Source organism: Parasteatoda tepidariorum, chromosome 8, assembly GCF_982258835.1.
Source record: "Parasteatoda tepidariorum strain Cologne lab strain chromosome 8, Ptep-v5.0, whole genome shotgun sequence".
Lineage (NCBI taxonomy): Eukaryota > Metazoa > Arthropoda > Arachnida > Araneae > Theridiidae > Parasteatoda > Parasteatoda tepidariorum.
This window is the reverse complement of record NC_141762.1, coordinates 20288639-20308771: the sequence shown is the minus strand read 5'-3', so window position 1 is coordinate 20308771 and position 20133 is coordinate 20288639. Positions and strand designations below refer to the sequence as shown.

The 20133-nt window shown below is 28.8% G+C and overlaps 1 protein-coding gene across 16 annotated transcripts in view; it reads left to right on the top strand.

Moving 5' to 3' along the window:
• LOC107444097 (uncharacterized) overlaps positions 1-20133 on the top strand; it is a 78173-nt gene that overhangs the window by 55955 nt on the left and 2085 nt on the right. For 3 of the 16 annotated variants that reach the window (XM_087149942.1, XM_087149952.1, XM_087149941.1), the window contains 12 exons: positions 696-848; positions 4747-4802; positions 7719-7748; positions 9520-9552; positions 11202-11255; positions 12711-12749; positions 15146-15166; positions 15250-15327; positions 15402-15440; positions 17366-17404; positions 17754-17810; positions 18337-18427. In XM_087149942.1, coding sequence (XP_087006068.1) covers positions 696-848; positions 4747-4802; positions 7719-7748; positions 9520-9552; positions 11202-11255; positions 12711-12749; positions 15146-15166; positions 15250-15327; positions 15402-15440; positions 17366-17404; positions 17754-17810; positions 18337-18427 — 690 coding nt within the window. The remainder of the gene's footprint in view (positions 1-695; positions 849-4746; positions 4803-7718; positions 7749-9519; positions 9553-11201; positions 11256-12710; positions 12750-15145; positions 15167-15249; positions 15328-15401; positions 15441-17365; positions 17405-17753; positions 17811-18336; positions 18428-20133) is intronic. The other 13 variants (XM_087149949.1, XM_087149954.1, XM_087149947.1 and 10 more) reach the window with 9 other exon arrangements.

The window sequence follows — 20133 nt, the reverse complement described above, 5'->3', positions numbered from 1 at the left end:
TTTATTTTAATTAACATAAAATTACTTTAATGGGGGTCGATGATCAAAAAAGTTTGGCAACCCCTGACCTAGGGTAACATTGTAAGTAGAAGAGAAGTATCAATCACTCAAAGTTGTAATTGCATACCAGAGTATTTGTAATAGAAATAAAGAAAGAACACTGCTAAAAAAAAATTTAAAAATTTTAATTGATTTATTGAACTCCAAGTAACAGAAAAATTGAAGTCTTTATTTTAGCCGGGAATTCGAAACTACTTTCAATTAACAAATAATTTAGTTTTAGACATTCGAGTATTGAAAGTTTTCTTGTATCTGCATTTTTCGCCGCATCCCCCTGTAATTTTTTTCACCTTTAAAAACCGAAAAGTAGATCCGGAAGAAAAAAATTATTCAATAGAAGTTTAATAAATAAATAAACTTATTTCTGGGTCTTAATAGCACCTCGAATTTTCCCAGTATTGTAATTCATATTGATTGTACATTGTAATTCATTTCAACACCATGTGCCGACCAAAAGTAAGAAAAAAAGCTTGGGAACTGAATTTTATTAACAGGGGTATTTAATTGAAACTGTTTCAAACATACAAGGTGCTGCTGTATTTCTAAACCTCTGCACATAAATAATTCATATCTAAGAAATTTTTTAATTATTTTATGTTTTGCATTGTTTAAATTAAAACTTTATAAATTTTCAGCTGAATTAATAAAGGTCTTAGAACTTAGTGAGTTTAAAGCTTCAGATAGAATCAAACATCTGAACGATGTCATCGCAACTCATATGAATAATATCAGTGATATGGAAAGGCAGATTCGAGAAAAAGAAACTGCTATATCTGAGCTAGAAAAAGGTATTAAATATGTATATACAGTGCAACCTCGAAAATCCGGACTGCTGGGGGGTTTGGAAGGTCCGAATTTCCTTAATTTCCGGATTTTAGATAACTTACTTAAATTGATAGAATTATCGAACTTTCGAAGTTGCCAGGCCGATTTCGCGATTAAACGCGCGTGTGTAGACCTTCGACGTCAATTTTAACATAAATATACTCTTTAAATAATAAATAAAAGAATTTAAAAAGCAAACTTTCGTCATTTTTCCCCGTAATCGATCGTTTAGATAACATAATATTAGCAATTAAAACTAAAAATATAGGCTTAAAACGCGAGCTAAATTTCAACTTATCACTGAAACAGATGCTTCTAGACTAGACTGTACCAGCTGATACTAATCCTTATTTTGTTGGGGGATAAAAGAACTTGTCCCCGCCTCCTAAGCTTCAAGGTTAAGAAAGAACCAGTTTTTTTTCTTCACAAGGAGGAAAAACAAAGTGGTAGAAGAATTCCTCCTCCTGAGGGGATTCCCCTTTATGTTCTTTGTTGACTGTACAGAGCTGATAAGAATGACTGGAATTTCCTTATCAGCTATGAGCTTTCATTCACTCCCCACCCCTACCTCTTCATCTACTGCTTCATTGTTGGAGGAGGGGATTCCCCTTCATATTCTTTGTTATCTATACATAGGGTGACCAGATTTTTTCAGGCAATTCCGGGGACACTCATCTCTACCCCCCCCCTCCCAATTTTATAAACCGAAAAAATTTTTAAAAAAATTTGATCGTTTATCTTAAAAAATATTTTTTTTTTTTTCGTTTACATTTTTTTTATAATTTAGTATATAAATTATATCGCTAAAATCGTGATCATAACATTTTTACACAATTTTAAAATCTGTTAACAAAACAATAGTATTGCTTTTAAAATTATACAATTTCTAAACACCGTATTTTTCTGAAGAATGAATCTTCTTTAAAATTTCAGGATTTTTTTCGAGTAATTGAGGAAATATGTCACATGAAAAATCAAAATTAATCAGTACAGATAAAACCGCTTTCACTGTATTCCCATCCATTCGCGATTTTTCTTTAATCCAATAGTTATTTATGCGCGAAAATACTCGTTCTACAGGCTCATTGCTGCTTGGCCAGCACATTGCAAGCTCAACAATTCTTTTGATATTTGTAAATGGTATATTGTTTTTTTGAAAATAATTGTTTATTTCACGCCATTTGTCTGTTATGTGTACGGATTGGTACCATTTATCGTCTTTTGAATCCAAATAACCTTCATGATAAGTAAACTCGTCAAATAAATCGTCGGAATTAACATTCAAAATTGCACATTTTGAGAGAGACTTCGAATTCAGACCGTGAAGGCTTACAATCTAAAAGAAGGCTCTTCAAATCGGACATATCATTGTTGTTATCGTTCCAAGCTTCTAAATATGAAATCGCAGCTTCATAGAATTCTTTCGACGTTTCTAAATAAGAATATTCAGTAATGATATTCTCAGCAATCAATTTAGTCAATTCAGGTTTTACAACAAGTGGAAAAAATTTGGCATTCTTTCGTGCATTCAATTTAAATATCAAATCCTTGACAACCGCTCCAGATTCAATAACACATTTGTCATCGCTTTTAATTTTCAAGATGCTTTGATTAAAAATTGCAGCATGCGAATGCGCAAAAAACAACCATAACTCGGTTGTTTCACTCTCAAAATAATTCTTCAAGATTTTTGGGCACTTTTTTTCAGACAACATAAATTCTTTAAGAGATGAATAAATTTTAAGAATTCTTTCTACAAGTAATGTCAACCACCTAACATGAATGTGTCCTAAAATTTGATGATATTCTTGGTCAAAATTCTTTCAATCTTTCAATTCGGACTGTGTAAATTTTAAAATAACTAAAAAGTTTAGATACCATAACTTCAATATCTACAGGCAAACAATCAAAAGCAGTTTTAGCGCCATTATGTATAATATGCGCATTACACCCAAAACCAAAAATATCTCTTCCGAACTCAGTTTGAAGTTTAGTATGAACATTTTCTGTTCCTCTTCTTAACAATCCTCCAAAATTAGTGTTAGTATTATCCACAGACAAACTATCCATTTTATCCTTCAATTGGAACTCAAATAGTGCGTTTAATATTTCTGAAGATAAAATCTTTGCAGTTTCTCCTTTAATTTCGTTTAGTGATACAAGTTTATTATTAATTGGATCTTTAGCACAGTCCCACTGAAAATACCGCCCTAAAATAGGAAGTAATTTTACATGATTGTGATTGGAAGTATCTCAAGATATTGTTACAAATTGAACAGACTGTAAATCTTTCTTCAATTCAAGAAATGCCCACGGAGAAAAAACATTGGCAGCGATAGCTTCGCATTTTGTTCGGGCACAAGAAAATTTCTTGTCTACAAATTTCTTCTGTAAATTTGAAGTACAGTCCATGCTGCGAAACGATTGGTTGTGACGAATGGTGTGAAATGCAAGCGTTCCTTCATATGTTGCTAAGTCAAACTCTTCTTTGGATGGTTCCAGCTTACGAAAAAACTGTTTGACGGATTTCGTTTTTGTTTTTGCTGCCAAAGCTTCTTTGTGTTTAATTGTAAGAATGTGATCTGCTATAGCTGTTCGTCCTCCACTTCCAACTGAAAACGTTGCTCCACACATTGTACATTTTACTTTGGAAGAATTATCAGGATTCTGTTCAATAAATGGAAAATCGTTTTTCCAATCATCCAAATAATGGCATTTTCTTTTTTTTTTTTGTTTCTGTTGCCATATTGACATCTATTTTAAGGAAATCAAAATATTTTTCTAAATATCTATTACGATAACAAATTATGAGGTTTTCAAAATGTAGAATAATTAGACTTTACAAAAATTAATTAGTCGTAAGTGATAATAATAATAATTTCATAAAAAATGGTTTTATACTTTAATGGTTAGATATATTGATAAAATGTTTTAGTTATTTTTCTAAAATAAAACGGAAATGTAGTAATTCTTGTTGTTTTTAGTGGAAATTAGCTAATATTGGCAGTTTATGTAACCCAAGATATTAATTGTTTTAAAAGCAGCAACTAATATTCATGTTACGTCTTGTTTTAAACTTCTTTTCTTATATAAACATGTCTGGCGTACAGCCTAGTAAAAATGTAAGCATAACTAGATATTAAAGTTATGTGTTCCAAAATTTCTATAGTATAAGTTATAGTGTGTTCTCTAAAACTAGTTTACATTTAATTTTCAATGCTTACATTAATTTGTATGAAAAGTTTTGAGAAAATAAAAATTACATATAACATATTTTTATCAAATATTTTGCACAAATTTTTCAATTTTTTAACCGGGGACAGGAGGTCTTAGCCGGGGACAATCCCCGGAAATCGGGGACGTCTGGTCACCCTATCTATACAGAGCTGATAAGAATGACTGGCATTTCCTTATCAGAATGACTGGAATTTCCTTATCAGCTATGAGCTTTCATTCACTCCCCACCCCTACCTCTTCATCTACTTCTTCATTGTTGGAGAAGAGTTGTGGGATTCCACTTCAGGAGGAGGGGATTCCCCTTTATATTCTGTGTTATCTATACAGAGCTGATAAGAATGACTGGAATTTCCTTATCAGCTATGAGCTTTCATTCACTCCCCACCCCTACCTCTTCATCAACTGCTTCATTGTTGGAGAAGAGTTGTGGTTTTGCACTCTTGCATTAAAATTTTTATTTTAAGCGATTTTTTTAAACTTTTTCTTTTGAAATTTTTTTCTGACGAACTGGAAGTATGAGTCCGGATTTTAGAGATTTCCGGATTTTCGAGGTCGTACTGTATATATTTTTTTCTTCGTTTTTAATTTCTTTCAGTATTGCTAAGAATTTCTTTTTCCCCCCAGCACTAGAAGAGTCACAACATAGAGTCCAGGAAATGAATACGGAAAATCAAAAGCTGGTAAGAAATGTAGATTATAATGCTAATACTGTTGTTAATATGTGACCTCGCTAGGATTTTATCTGTTTTAAAAATCTTAATTTTTGTTTAAACAATTCCTATTGTTGTAACTCAGTTTATTATATTCTGTTATTTTCTGTGAACAAACATCTTTGTTAAACTTAATTTAATATAACAGACATGTGATTCTTTTGCTAATTCATGAAATTCTGCATATCTCAAGACCGTTTATTCGTGTATTTCAGCAAATCAATAGTTTCGACAAAATTTTCTCGGAAATCTGCTCTCCTGAAATTTAAATTTTTTGTTGTCTGCGCAAAATTAAATTGACGAAACATTTATTTGATACATTCTAGCAACTTCTTTCTTTTCTTTTTAAGCCTCATTGAGTTTCAACTACTTTTTCACGTACATTTCTTAGAGGAAAGCGAACCCTTGGATTAACTTTAAGAACATGAAACAGAATAAAAAAGTTTCATAACTTTGGTTGAAATTTTAAGAACTATTGAAGCAAACACAAAAGTAAGAAATTGAAATCTAAAAAGTAATTCTGAAACAGCAACCAATTAAAAAATCAGTTGATACAAAAAATCTTGCATTTTTTTTTTTTAAAACTTGTATTTTAATGAGTAACTATTTTGTTGCTAATTCCAATTCATAACAAAAGAGGTATTTAATCAAAGATACATATATTTGCCATCTTTTTTATTTTGCAAGAATCAGTCTGTGATATTACAACATCAAAATTTTAAATCCTTCTTTTCAGTAATCACTTTTCAACGCTCTCACTACCATGGTAAATAAGTGTTCCGATCTTCTTTTTTTTTTTTTCTTCTTCTTCTGTCTTTTGCATTTAATTTAATTTTCTCGTAGTTTGTAAAATTTTGATGTTATTATGACATGATGTGTTGAATAGCGCATTTCTGAAATTATTTTTTAACCGATGCGGAGCTGTGATCGTTTTATCGGCTGTTTCTTTTATTAAAAAAAAATCATATTTTTTTATACGTAGTTATTACGGCACGCAAAATTCAATTTTCCTTTAATTAATCAATTTTTGATACGACCGTAATTTTTTTGGTCCACTTTTCCTGTTTTTAATTTAATACACGTGGTTTCTTTTGCTTCGATATTTTCATCTGAATATTAGTAAGGAACAGGAAGTTCGAATAGTACATTTGAATAATTACTTTTTAACACGCTCGATTTGCGCGAAATCCAGGTGCCATTACAATTGGCTTTTTTTTTTTCTTCTTCCACTTATTGCTGTGGACATCCACATGATTTTTTGAAATCCCACGATATTATGATACGGGAAATTCAAACCACAGACCTGAGTTTTAACGATTTGACACAAAAATTCTATCTTTTTTTTTTCACTCAATTTTTTAAAATCTCGAAACGTGCATTTAATGTGATTTCATCGTATATACACATGGTATTGTCATCAATCTTTTATTTATTTTCTGTGTACAAAAAATAAAATTAAGCCCTGAAAATTTTTAAAAAAAAGCAGAAAAAGAAAGAAATTTCAGACCATTCACATGTCTGCATAACTATCAGTAGCCTGTACATTTAATTTAATTTTATTAAATATGTAAAGAAAAAAAATAGCTTTTAAACTATAATTGTGACTTCTACTACTCTTTTTCTTCCATTAACAATTGGTTGTTAAAGGCAAACATTTGATTGAAGCTTTTTTTAGATAGGTGTGTAGCTCAATGCTTTTAATATACCTGTCAATCATCTCAATTCAAAGCATGCAGTAGAAATAGTTACTACAGTAACTTCCAAGTGTAATGCAAGCGAAATTCATCAATGCATGAGAATATCTCTTTTAAAAAGTAACGACCTTAAAAAATTTGAATTTAAAAACTAGCAAGTAAAAAATAAGAAATGTACTGATTTTAGACAAAGTGGACAGCACATCGATGCAAGAATAATTTTTGTCTTTAAATATTTAAAGATTGGATGACTATCTTTCTGAAAATACAATGCATACATTATGCTTGGTTTACAGTGTTTGAATGCACATTCTTTTGCAGGAATAATTCTGGTAAATATTCCTGCTATTGGAACTGCATACCACAACTGCTAAATTAAAAAAAAAATATCCACTGGTACTGGGAAAATATTGATTTTTAAAGAAAATTTTAGAAATAAGTTGCTTTTTTTTTTTTTTTTTTTTTTAAAGTTACAGATACTTGTACTTTTTTCTCAAAAAAAAAGCAAGTAAAAGAACTAAATTTAAAAAGTAGTGAAGTAAAAATATTGCTACACGTGAGCATTAGTAACAGGTACTGTAAACTTTTTATGAGTGACAGCAATGGTGTCAAAGCTTTGAAACAGTGCATTCAGTCTTTTGTGAAAGGAAGTAACTAAAGCTGCAGACTGAAAAAAAATTCCCTAAAAGTGTAGGCAGTTGTCTTTTATATGATAAGAATGTTGAAAAGAACTATGCTGCAACAATTGTATCAGTGGCGGCTGTATGGAGAAGTAGCTGTAAGGTGTATTTAATTTTCCGAGTGACCTTTATTAACTTTTTAAAAAAAATTAAGAAAGTTAACCATGCTTAAACCTTTCTTATAGTGTTATCTAGTTTCTTAAAAATATATTTAAATCTCTTAACACATTTTATTTAACACAAAACTTTTTATTTACAAATTTTCGGTGTTGAGTTGCGATAAATTTTTTTTTTTTTTTTTTTTTTTTTTGTTATTATAAGAATAATTGATTACCTTCTCCCAAATTTAATTTCTTTCTATTTAAAGTGTCGTTTTTGTATGCATTGATCGTATTCTGCATGATTAGATATGAACATTAAGAACTAAGTTCCATACTATCTCCTAATGCTCCGGAAGTAAGATGTTGTTCAAATAACTGCATGATCTAATTAATTTGTACTTTTATTTTTAGTTAAAACAAAGAATCGGGAACTCGTATGAGGTAATTAATCAGATAAATTATTGCTGGGATGTGCACCCTTTTTTGGATAGCGGGCCGCAAAATCTAAAAAATAATGTTGGAACCAACATTAACTCTATTATTGAATGAATGCATAAGTACTTGAATTATATTTAAAAGTGAATGCTCTGAGACAGTTAATTTTATGTGTATAAATAAATTGACAAATATATTTGCAAGGTTACAAATAACTATATTGAAACAAAGAGGAGAATAGTAGAAAATTAATGTTCATTTACACCAAATATTTATCCTAATTACAATTGAAAAAATTAAATTTTTTACTAACTGAAATATCAGATTATTGTGATGGTCATTTTCATTTATAGTCAATTTATCTTTAGACTTGTTGAGTTAACTTATCTTTAAGTTCTTTTCTTTTTAATTTGTGTATTTTTGTCATTAGCTTTAAATTATAGCTGTGATAATCAATCTGATTCCAAACTTAAATTTTCAATTAATATTTATTTTTAATTAAGAAAATCTTTTTAATCACAACCTATTCAGAGTTGCTTAAATCGATTTAAGTAGTTTGTAGGCCAAATAAGTTATTACTTGTTGACATAGGAGCTGAATTCATTGTCAGCGCTATTAGCCAAAATTTAATTTCTGTGGCTCTTTCCCATAAAAGGTTGTGCACCCCTTAATGTAACAGGCTTTAATTTGTGCTTTAAAGTTAATAATTTTGTGCATTTTGATTGCTTAGATTGTTAATAACTGGATATAGAAAATTCACTTTGTATGTATTTATATACATTTAATAACCTATCAAATTATGTATTGTAAAATGTAAAGTTGAAATTATGCGTTATTAAATCCTTGTAGTTCCGAAAACAACGTCTGATTTAAAATAATTTATCCTTAAATATTTTTTATTTTTTGCACATTTCATTTTTTTTTTATTAATAATTAATCTTTGATTAATGACTAAATATGCTTAAGGTAGGTTTAGTTCCTAATTCTGTAGTTCCAAATTTATAATTTTTATATTCGAGGTGTTGGAGCTAGAGAACTAAGTGATCTCTGTCTTTTGGCAGAACCCTGATTTCAAGAGAGGCATAAAGAACTTATTAAACAGTGAAAAAGAACTTTATTCTTATCAAATATTTTTAAATTAAAATTTTTCATTAATAATCTTAAATTGAGTTTTGGATCACAATTTTAGAGCTAAATCTAATCTATTTATAATTTTTTTTTTTTTTTTTTGTATGTAGTAAAAGAAAAGAAAATAAGCTGAATTATAAATTTCACTAATATAAAAGCTAAAAAGAACATCTATATATGTTTCTTTCCAAACGAACTTAACATTATAATTAATAATTATGTAATTTTTTTATAAATGCATAAGTAAAATTTTGGAACTCCTTTGACTGTCACATGGAACCCTGGAGTTCCATATAACACCATTTGGGAACTGCTTTCTTAAATTATCGATCATCATTATTTGATCATTTAGGCCGTCTAACAAATGGGAATTTAAAATTCCGTGATAAGCATATCATTTCACTTGTGTTATCTTGCACGCGTAAGTTACCTTTGTTAAATATTAATAAATGGAATTTCGATATTTTTTTCTTTTTTTAGCCTGCAATGTCGAACTTAGATTCATTATTTTATTTTCCTGAAAACTTTTAATTTAATAAGTTAATTTCTTCAATTGGTATAACAAATGGCTATTAAGAATTTATTTTTGTGTTTCTGTGAATTATTATTTTTTAACTAATTGTATAATTTTTTTATTTTAACTTTTCAGGAAAAACCTAAAAAGAAAACTGCAGCTACTAAAGTGAGTGTGCTATATTATTGTAGTTTTGAAGTATCTTTTTGCCATTTAAAATCATTGACCATCAATCAAATTGAATCTTATTTTTTTACGTACCTTTGTTTTTTTGTTTTGAAGTTTATTTTTAAGCTGTTGGGTTTTTTTGTATCGAAAAGACAGTTTTTCCCTTGGCAATTTTACCTAGAAGCTCATTGCGGATTACAGAACAAGAAAGAGTCACATTAAAATATCTAAAAATCCAATATTTTTCTAAGAAAAAAAATTTTAATCTTGTAATATTTTTAATTTTTTATTTAGCTCAAATAAATTTACAGTGTTTTGTGATGTAATTTATTTATAAAAATGAGGTATAACTAAGAAAACTAATAATGAAATTTATGCTACCAGTTACAAAAAAATCAGGGAAATTTGATAAAATAAAGTTTTTTATTATTATTTCTTTATTTTTATTATTTTTTAATGTTTGTGACATCTTTTAATGCATTTATTTTCTAAAATTTAGTCACCTTTACTTGATACTTAAATTTATGGCGTTAAGTGTATAAAAGTTTTCAACCATTTCTCTAGTACAGTACAGAACCCGTTATCCGGAAAACCAAAAAACCGGAACGAAATTCGATAAATTTTTGAGCCATTTTAAAAAAAAAAAATTTTTTTTCCTCATAAGATTTTAGGATTTTTTTTTCTTTTTTGAAAGATGTTTACCTTACCATCATTTTGGAAATAATTATTAGTGTATTCCTTCATCGTTTATTCTTCTTTTTAAGATTATTTCCAAAAAAACATTTTTTTTTGTTGGGTTTAACAATAAACAAACGGCTTTTTGTAGCGATTCAGAAAACCGGAAAAATCAGTTATCCGGAATAGCAATGGTCCCGATCGTTCCGGATAATCGGTTCCCTACTGTATTTCATTTAACCACTAGATAAAAGTAAGCTTAGTTGAATAGCATCTCTATATTTAAAGAGACATTTTAGTGTAAAAATTACCTCAAATATACTCCTGTTTGTTCTAGCTGTATTTTTTAAACTATTTTGAAATAAAAATATTTGAAATCTGATCCTACATTGATATATTTCAAAAATTGCAGTAATTTTTTTCAGAAAATGTCACTTGTAATTGTTAAAGTTAAATATGACAAGCTTTTATAATTTCACCATGTCGTATTTCAGAAAAAATTACTTCTAAGCAACAAACACATATACTCATAATGTATCATCTGATTCTTACTAATGCATAAATCTATATATTAAATTATAGTTCTGCTTATCAAGCTTCATCATACTTATCGATGGATAATTTAGAAAATCAATTACTTTTTTTTTTTTCTATAATCCACAATTTTATTTTAAGAACAGTAATTTTTCATTATATTCATTACAATATTTTTTACAGAGCTTAGTCATGAAGTTTTATTTCTAAAACTATTGCAGCTTTAATGTAATGTTATGAAGATTAAAAAAAAAAAAATATTTAAATCTAAAAATTACAAATTGGTAGAGCATAAAAGATATTTTAATAAATTAGATGAAATTGAAAGTTTTCCGAAATATAAATTTGAGAATGAACAGCATAAGGTGACATCAAACCACCTACTGAAAGAAAAGTGTTATTTAAATGCTATATTTAATATTAAAATTATTTTCTTTTAGATGAAAATTGAATGTGATGACAAAGAAAATTCAGATAAATCTGAATCATTCAAGGTAATGTTTGTTATTATTTCCCTTTTTTGTGAATTAACTAAATATGTGATTTTATTGCTGAAATTTTTTTTTTTTAAAAGGTAGCTTAATAACAACATTTCATGGTGCAAGTGGGCTTTTTTCATTGGGTGTTTTGAAAAAGTGCTTGGTTTTTCCCTTTTCGAATATAATCATGAATATCAGCACGTAATGCGCAAAAGCTTGATTTTCACATTGTTCTATTCGACGTTTTCACAATTCATTCAACCACAATCCATTTCGGCTTACTGTTGGTCCATCGCATATGAAAGCGCCAATCATTTTACATGTTTAATGAAATACTTCCGTGTGTGTCTACTGAGCTGAGTTCGGTGAAATTCTAGCACTCTCATGTGCAATTCTGCTGCATTTTGCAAGATATTCTCAATTTCCGACTTCGTTTCCCCCCTTTGAAATTGAACCAAAAAATATCTCGATCTATTGCATGAATCATTTGAGTAAATTACATTGTTTATCATTTCCTGGTGTTTCCACTACAAAGACTTAAATAAATAATGCAGCATACTACCCAAAAATTACTGGTCTTAAATATACTTTAAAATGCTTATATGTACACATTTTAAATTTACTCAAAACTATATCGCTTGTAAAATTAAAGTTAGGTTACAGTTAATTAATGTTAGGTGTAAAAGAAATTTATTTTTCTTTCTCTTAATTGTTTTAATATCCTGCCACGTTCTAAATCCAATTTTTCAAGAGTACCTAGATCCAGCCAGGTAAATAAATCAGATTTTCATGTTTTTGTGTTTAATTGCCATGGTTTAAATTTATTTAAGCAAAAAAGATTAGAAAAAACTATTTTTTTTTTTTTTACTTTGAGAGTATAATAAATTTGCTGTCTCAAAAAAAATCAATATTTTTTTTAATGTGTAAACCCAGCACCAATTTAAGGTCATCTCTAGCGGTAGCAAAGTAAAGAATTATTGATAATTGTAAAAATGGCCACACGAAAAAATAATTCATTGTTTGTTTTCAAGAGCCAAATTATTTTTTCCGAAGAAGGTTATAGAGTTTAAAAAATGTGTACCTTTTTTATTGAATTTGCAAATTAAGCACAAATGAGTGAAAATGCATTAAATTAGTTTACTATCGTGTTTTACTTCTGTATTTTCACTTTCAAATCAACCTCAATCATTTTCCTTAAGCTTACAAATTAAGTGCTAATTTAGAAATAGTTTATTATAATATTTAATGGTTATTCATTTACTATATTAATAAAAATATTCATTATCAATTTTACAATTATATATTTACTATGGTCTTTTTTGTAGTCTTAAAAAATATCTGTATAACTTTCTTCTATGAAACGAAGAAAAACTTTAGTTTTATATCTATTGATTTTTCATATTTATGTTGGGTATTTTTTATTATTTAGTTATTTCTAATGATCAATACCTTATTTCTTTCTTTTTTTAGGATGTGAAATTGAAGAGAAACTCTTCAACTACCTCTGAGGTATTGTGCTGTATTTGAATGGTTTTTATGTTATGGAAATTAAACCTTTGTATTTATCAATTAAGTTTACTGAAAAAATAAGGAAATACTGTATTTATCTAAAAAAAAAAAAAATAATAATAATAATAATCCCATCCGTGCACGAAGCATACTACACTTGGAAATAAGAATGTTCCCCTTCACTTGTAGTAGCCATAGATCAAGTAACAGTTGTACAATAAATAAAAGTCTGGGAATTTTGTTTTCCTATTTGAGTAGCAACCCTGATTGAAATGCCATGAGAGTGATAATAATGTTTCATTCAAATACACATTTTTATGTGTTTCTTTTCAATAATTACATTTGGACTTTCTATTTTAAACTATTTAATGTTTTGTATTTATGTTCTGCGAAATTTACAAATGCTGTTGGCAATATCCTCCTGGTAGTTTTCCAAGATATGGCATTCTATTATAAATCAGATTTTCTCACTTTAATTTTCAATTGTTTGTATTCAGAAATATACGGTATGTCATAAAGAAGACAATAATTGCAATTTCTAAATAAATAATTATTAAAGCTGTTGTATAGACTATGAAAAAGTCCATAACATTAATTTTATAAAAATAATAACACATTCTGAACATGGAAAAATCTATTTAATAAACCTTATTGGTTCGTATTATTTTTGAGTGACGTGACCCTGCACATAAAACTATTTCTCTTACTTTTAGGAACTCTTATCGTTAATATTTATTATATTTAAACTTATTCTTTCTTTAGTGCAATTTTTCCATTTCTTTGTCTAAAGGTTCCATATTATTGTATCTGATAATATTAGGAGAAACCTAGAATTTTCAGGGAACTTCTCTCTTACTTCTTAACATATAAGCATTAGATAATACAATACCAATCATCACACACAAAAAATCACTTCTAATATCTGTTATGCATTTAAACTGTTAAATGTTCTATAGTTACTTATTTAGTAGCATTTTCTTTTAGTTTTTTGTCATTATTATTTTGTCTTTCTATTTAATATACATTTCTTTTTTTAATTGAAGTTTGTTATAGGTGTTTTAATTATCAATTATAAATTTGTACTATTTTTCTTAGGTAGAAAAACATTAAACTTTTAAGCATGAAATTAATTGATCAATTTTATCAGTTCTTACCTATATTTAGAGTTGGTATTCTTGAAAATAGATCACCATCTGTAGGTTTGATTATTGTGAGAGATCTCTTGAATGAAATTAATATCTACTTAATCTAGTTAATGAATTTCTTTAGATAAACAATGAATGCGAATTAAAGTACTTGGTCGCAAGCAACTGATTATCCAAAAGTTTAGTAATGGGGTTTCTTTAAATTATTTGTAAGACAAGATACAATTTTTTATCTGTGTGCTAAACTGCATGTACATGGTGCATAGTGCTTTTAAAAAGTGCTTTAGGGTGCTTATTTTCGTTATTTAAAAGCCCTTAAAAGTGTTTTTTTCTTTGGGTGTTTTTAAAAAGTTATTAATTTTCCCTTCTCAAAAATACTTTTTTTTTTTCTTTACCATGACTATTTTTGCCATGTATTGTGCAAAAGTGTGATTTTCACATTGTTCTATTCAATGTTTTCACAATTCATTCAACCACAATCTATTTTGGCGTACCGTCAGTCCATAGCGTATGAACGCTCCAATCATTTTACATGTTTGAGGAAATACTTGGGAGTCCGTATGTGCATATATACCAAGCTGGGTTTGGTGAGATTATTGCACCCTCGTGTGCATTTTGCAAGATATTGTCAATTTCAGACATCATTTTCCACCCTCTAATATCAAACCGAAAAATCTCTTGATCATTTTATAATGGCTAATGTAATCGAAGAGTTCTTTGTCAGATACTAGTTATTTTAACATGGTCTTTGAAAATTATTTTGCATTTTTTAATGTACACAGTGCTTAAAAATATTTTATAAATGCTTAAAAGGTACTTATTTTTTGTTGAGTTTTATGTGAGAGCATTTTAATTTTGTCTTTTGAATGATTGTCCTCATTACAATAATGATTTAGATAAACATTGATATGCTCTTTTTATGTTCTGTGCCTGTCGCCCAGCTTGCCTGTCTCTTTCACTGTCAATTTGGGGCCTTAATTTGTACTAAATACTACTTCAGTTGAATAAATGAGCACATCCAGTAATAGTATTACTTTAATAATGTGAATTTTTTTGTTAAATGCTTAAAAAAAGATAAAAATTATCATTATTTTAATACTGAAGTTTTAAATAAAAGCATTAGTAAAACAGATGTTTTAAAAAATGTGAAATTTAAATTTTTAAAAATTTGTAAAGATCTTTACAATTTTTTATAATTTTTCCTTTGTAACTTTATATAGTAATTATACTTTTTTTTCTTCTAATATTTAGGAAGGTCAGGAAGTAAGAAAGGTGTGTATATTTTAATTAATACTTAATTAAAATATCTAAGAGAATCACTGTTTTTAATTTGTTTTTTATTTCTCTTTTTTTAGACGAGACGCGCTCTCAGAACTAGACAGGCGACCTCAGTTGTAACAGAATATGAGGATGTATGTAATGTTTCTAAGGATGTATGTAATATTTGTAATTTTTGAATACCTGTATTTTGTTTGTTTTAATTTCTAAAATGATTTAATTATTGTAGGACATTGATGAGAAGCCAAGAACTGTGTCTCGAAAAAGGGTAAATTTTTGTTATATTTACTTTTTGTTGTATTTTTTTATTTTAACAAGTATTTTTGTAACACAATAGTCTAAATTTATAATAATAATAAAAGTAAAAAATGTTTGTATAGTACATATATCAGAGTTCTTGCTGTCCTAAAAAAGTGCTAAAATTTTTTCCCAACTTTTTTATGGCCTAAAAAGTGCTAAAATTTCTTCTGAGTGCTAAAAAAGTGCTAAATATTTTTTATTTTGGCGTTTTGAAAATTTTTTTGAGTGATCTGATTCCTTAAATTCTGTTGCCTTCAGCTCTCCTGCTGCCTCCATCTTTTAAGAAGATTCTTGGGCTTTGGGGAAAGAAGTTCTTTCTTCTGAGATTTTATGGGCTTTAAAAGTTGTAGAAAGCTACTACTCCTACAATTCTTCCAAATACACTGGAAAATTATTTAGTACAATGTTTCCAGACAGTTCATTAGCAAGTCATTTCACCTGCAGTGAATCTAAGTGTGCATATCTCTGTCATTTTGGACTTGCACCTCATTTTAGCATGCTACTTCTGAAGTGCATTGATAATGCCAAGTTTTATACATTGCTCTTTGATGAGTCTTTGAACAAAGTGACAGCAGAAGCAGTTGGATATACATATCCACTTTTGGAACCCAGATAAGAACATTGTAGAGACGCGATACTTAACATCAGCTTTTCTGGCCCATTCTACAGCAGATGACCTTTTAGCCTGCTTTTGCTATCAGTCAAAAATGTAGACCTGAAGAAATTATTGCAGATTTCTATGGACGGTCCTGCTGTCAAATGGAAGTTTTATAATAATATTCAAGAAGATTTGTTAAAAGAACATGGTGTTCAATGCAATGCAATAGGAAGTTGTGGGCTTCATATTTTAGATAACGCATTCTACAAAGGTGAATCTGAAACAGAATGGCTCATTGGTTCCATCCTGAGCTCAATCTTCTATCTTTTCAAAGATTCGCCCACAAGAAAAGAAGATTTTATTAATTAATCAACTGAGAACAAATTACTACTAAAATTTTGTAACCACCGTTGGCTGGAAAATGCACCTGCAGCTGAAGGAGCAATATTGCTTTGGGATGATCTGAAATCTTATGTGAAAAATGTTGGCAAGTTTAGAAAAGTGAAATGTAAATCCTTTTTAACTTTACAAGAAGCAATAAAAGACAAATTAATTCTTGTTAAGCTGAACTTTTTCTTAAATGTGTCGGAGCTAGTTTCACCATTTTTGAAACTTGATCAAGCAGATCGGCTACTTTTACCATTTTTTGCTGCAGATATCCAGAAAACTATTCTGTTGTAAGAAATGTTGCTTGCATCAATCCAAAATTAATATCAGAAAACAAAAGCAAGTGTGTTCTAAAAATGAGAAACATATTAAATTACTTAAGTCAAAAAAAGAAAATTGAGGAAAAAGATTGTGACAAAATTAAGCTGCAATTTGCATCATGTATAGATTAATTATGTAATTTTTACTTCATGAATCATGAGGCACTTTATTTGTATATTTTTAATATCATGTATAGATTAAGTATGTTATTTTTACTTTACATCAAGTGCTAATTTTTTTTTTCTTAGTCCTAAAAAAGTCCTAATTTTTTTTTTTTTTTTTTGAAATAATTGAGCAAGAACCCTGTATATAGCCTAAACTGTTTTAACAAAATAAAACTGATAATAGTTAGTAGTCAGATTTTAAAAAAAAAAATTTGTATGTTTCCTCAAAATTTTCAAATTTTTAGTGAATTTCAAACTTTTCTCCCATGTCAAACTTGCAGGTCTTAGTTTAGTAATTAATAGTAATAACATAAGTAATACTTTTTTTTACTAAAACAATATGCTTCAGTTACCTTTTTATGCAACAGTTATATTATATTCTTTTATATTGATAATTATATTTATCTTGTATGTGTTTTTCAGAAATCAGATGAGGAATTCGTCCCAACCAAGAAATCTCAAGTTAGTTTTTATATTATATTTTAATTCTTAGAATCAAGTTGTAAATTTCTGCATCAGTAAAGTAAGGCAATTGGCTGCATTTAGCCCATCTGAACAAACCTTTCGGTTAATTCAAATGTATCATACTACTAAAAATGGTGCATTAAACATAACTTTTCAACCATGTCTTTCTTTACTGTTTTTTTTTTTTCATCTTTATATAAAATATTTTATTTGCAGTTTCACTGTTTTAATCTTTATTCAGAAACTACTTTATAACTAGAACTAATTTACTGATTAAATAAAAAGTTTTCTAAATGATCAATGTAAAATATTCTCTGATTTCTTAAGACTTTGTACTTTCTTTTAGAAGGAAACATCTAAACTTCGTAAAATTCCATCCAGACAAATGCTAAAAGATAAAAAAGTAAGTATTTTTGTTTTGGTATTTTACATTCATGATTTGAAACCCTCTTCTGGTTTTAGGTTTCCCATAAGGCTACAATAGCTTTTAATTTTCAAGTAATTAATTTTTTTAAAATTTTATTTTTTAACCAGAACTCTAAAAATAGTCATACAACAACTCTGGAAATTAATCAGTCTTAAAATTCCAGATAGCAAGAAGTAGCCAATTAAGTCCAGAGTAAGCAAATATATTATCTATAACAATTATTTTTTGTAATAATTATTTTAAATGAGGTTAATAAAAATGGAGTGTGTTTTTACAAAATAATCATTCTTTAACTACTTCGTGTTTTTTATTCTTTTTGAAATCTTGTTTCTTTCTCTTTACAAAAAAAAAATCTATTTCCTTGTTAACATCACAATATGACATCCATAACTATTGCATACAGGCATATGCGGAATACATTGCACTGTAAGTGTTAATTATCATGATGATTACAAATGTATAACTATATCAAAGCACTTTTAACGTAATTTGTTTCTTCCAGGCTCAAAATGGCAACATGAGCCCTGCTCAAAAAGTTGCTGCTTTTGTTGGTTCAACAATTCAGAGAGTTGGTAAGTCAAACATTAAATTAAGTTAGTACTTAGGCATGATGAAATTTTAATTGCTAGTTTTTTTTTTCCTTTGATATTTCATTAAATCATGTTAATCTTTTCAATACTGTGGAGCATCGTTTATACGACGCCGAAGGGACCACCGAAAAACGTCGTATAAACGATAACGTCGTATAATCGATTTTTACTTCTAAAACTGAAACTATCTCTGTTTTCAGTTAATTTTAATGTTTAACGTGTTGATTTACATAAATTTCTAAATTAGACAAAGCAAAACAAACAAATAACCAAAGAAGAAAAATTACAGTGAGCAATTTGAATGTATGTTACCTTTAATTATATTTTCTTGCTATAGTCTCTACAATGCTTTGAATAGCGAGTTGAACTTACTGCTTTATGATGCAATTTTAGATTTCTAATCACGGCCAAATCTAATGGCTGAAGCGCTCTTGTGCAATTTGCAGGAAAAAAGAGAGCTTTTACATTTTCCAAAATAATTAGTATCGATGGGTGCGCTGGACATTGGTCGATGAATAGCAAAATTTTTCGTTTTTGCCTCTTCATAACATTGTCTAGATTTTTCAGTCATCTAGTAAAAATTAGGGTCGTCATCCAAGCATTCTTGTTGGCACCCGTTTCTGTATCATTCATGTTGGCAAATTCCGCTCTTTTTTAAAATACACAAGAAAAAATAAAAAAATTAATAAACATGAACAAAATCTAAAAACCGACGTATAACCGATTCTGTGCGTCGTATAAACGATATATTTTTACATTAAAATGAATAGGAATGATTTGGGACCACACTAAAACGTCGTATAAATGTAAACGTCGTATAAGTGATCGTCGTATAAACGATGCTCCACTGTATATCAGTGCTGTGTCCAACTGCAAAGAGCCCACGGGCCAGAATTCCAGTCACTGATCACCTGGCGGGCCGCAGTTTGAAAAAAGTTGAACATTAACCTCTTATACAATAACAATTAATAGTTGAATTATGAATTATAAAACAATGGAACAGAAGGATTATAAAACAATTTGCTTGCATTTTAATGGGAAAACTGAGGTCGATTAGCCTGAATGAGAAGTTGGCGGGCCGCCAGTTGGACAGCCCTGCACTATCTCAACAAATTGCTTACACGTCCTTTGTTAAATCAAATTGAGATTTTTTTTCGAAGGAAAAAAAATTTGTACAGTCAGCAGAAGCTAATCATCTACTTGGGAAGGTTTTGAAAAATCTGTAATTTGTAATGTTCCTTGCCAGGAATTTTAACATCAATGATTTCTCAGAATTTTATTGCAAATGTTTCGATCCTCCAGTACAGGGTGCGTAGCGTTTGTAAAAAGTACTTAAAGGTGCTTTTTTGGGGATTTCGTTTTTAAAAGCTTTTAAAGGTGCTTTTTTCAGCTGGCGTTTTTAAAAAGTGTTTTTTTTTTTTCGAATAATTTTTTTTCCCCTTCAGTGATATCTGGTGGATCCCATGCATTTCACAAAAAATGGGGAGTTTGCTACGTAATCATTCACGCGAACTTCATGTCGTACCCACATTATGACTTGCGCATGCGCGCACTTGAAACCGAAACCCGTGTGCTCCAATTCGGATAGAGAATATCAGATCCTTATGAAATGTTTTTCTTTTTAATTTTGTTCTTATTTATTTTATTTTACTTCTAACACTTTTTTTTTGACGTGGGGGTAAAGGTACTTTTGTTCTGAGTTCAGGGTC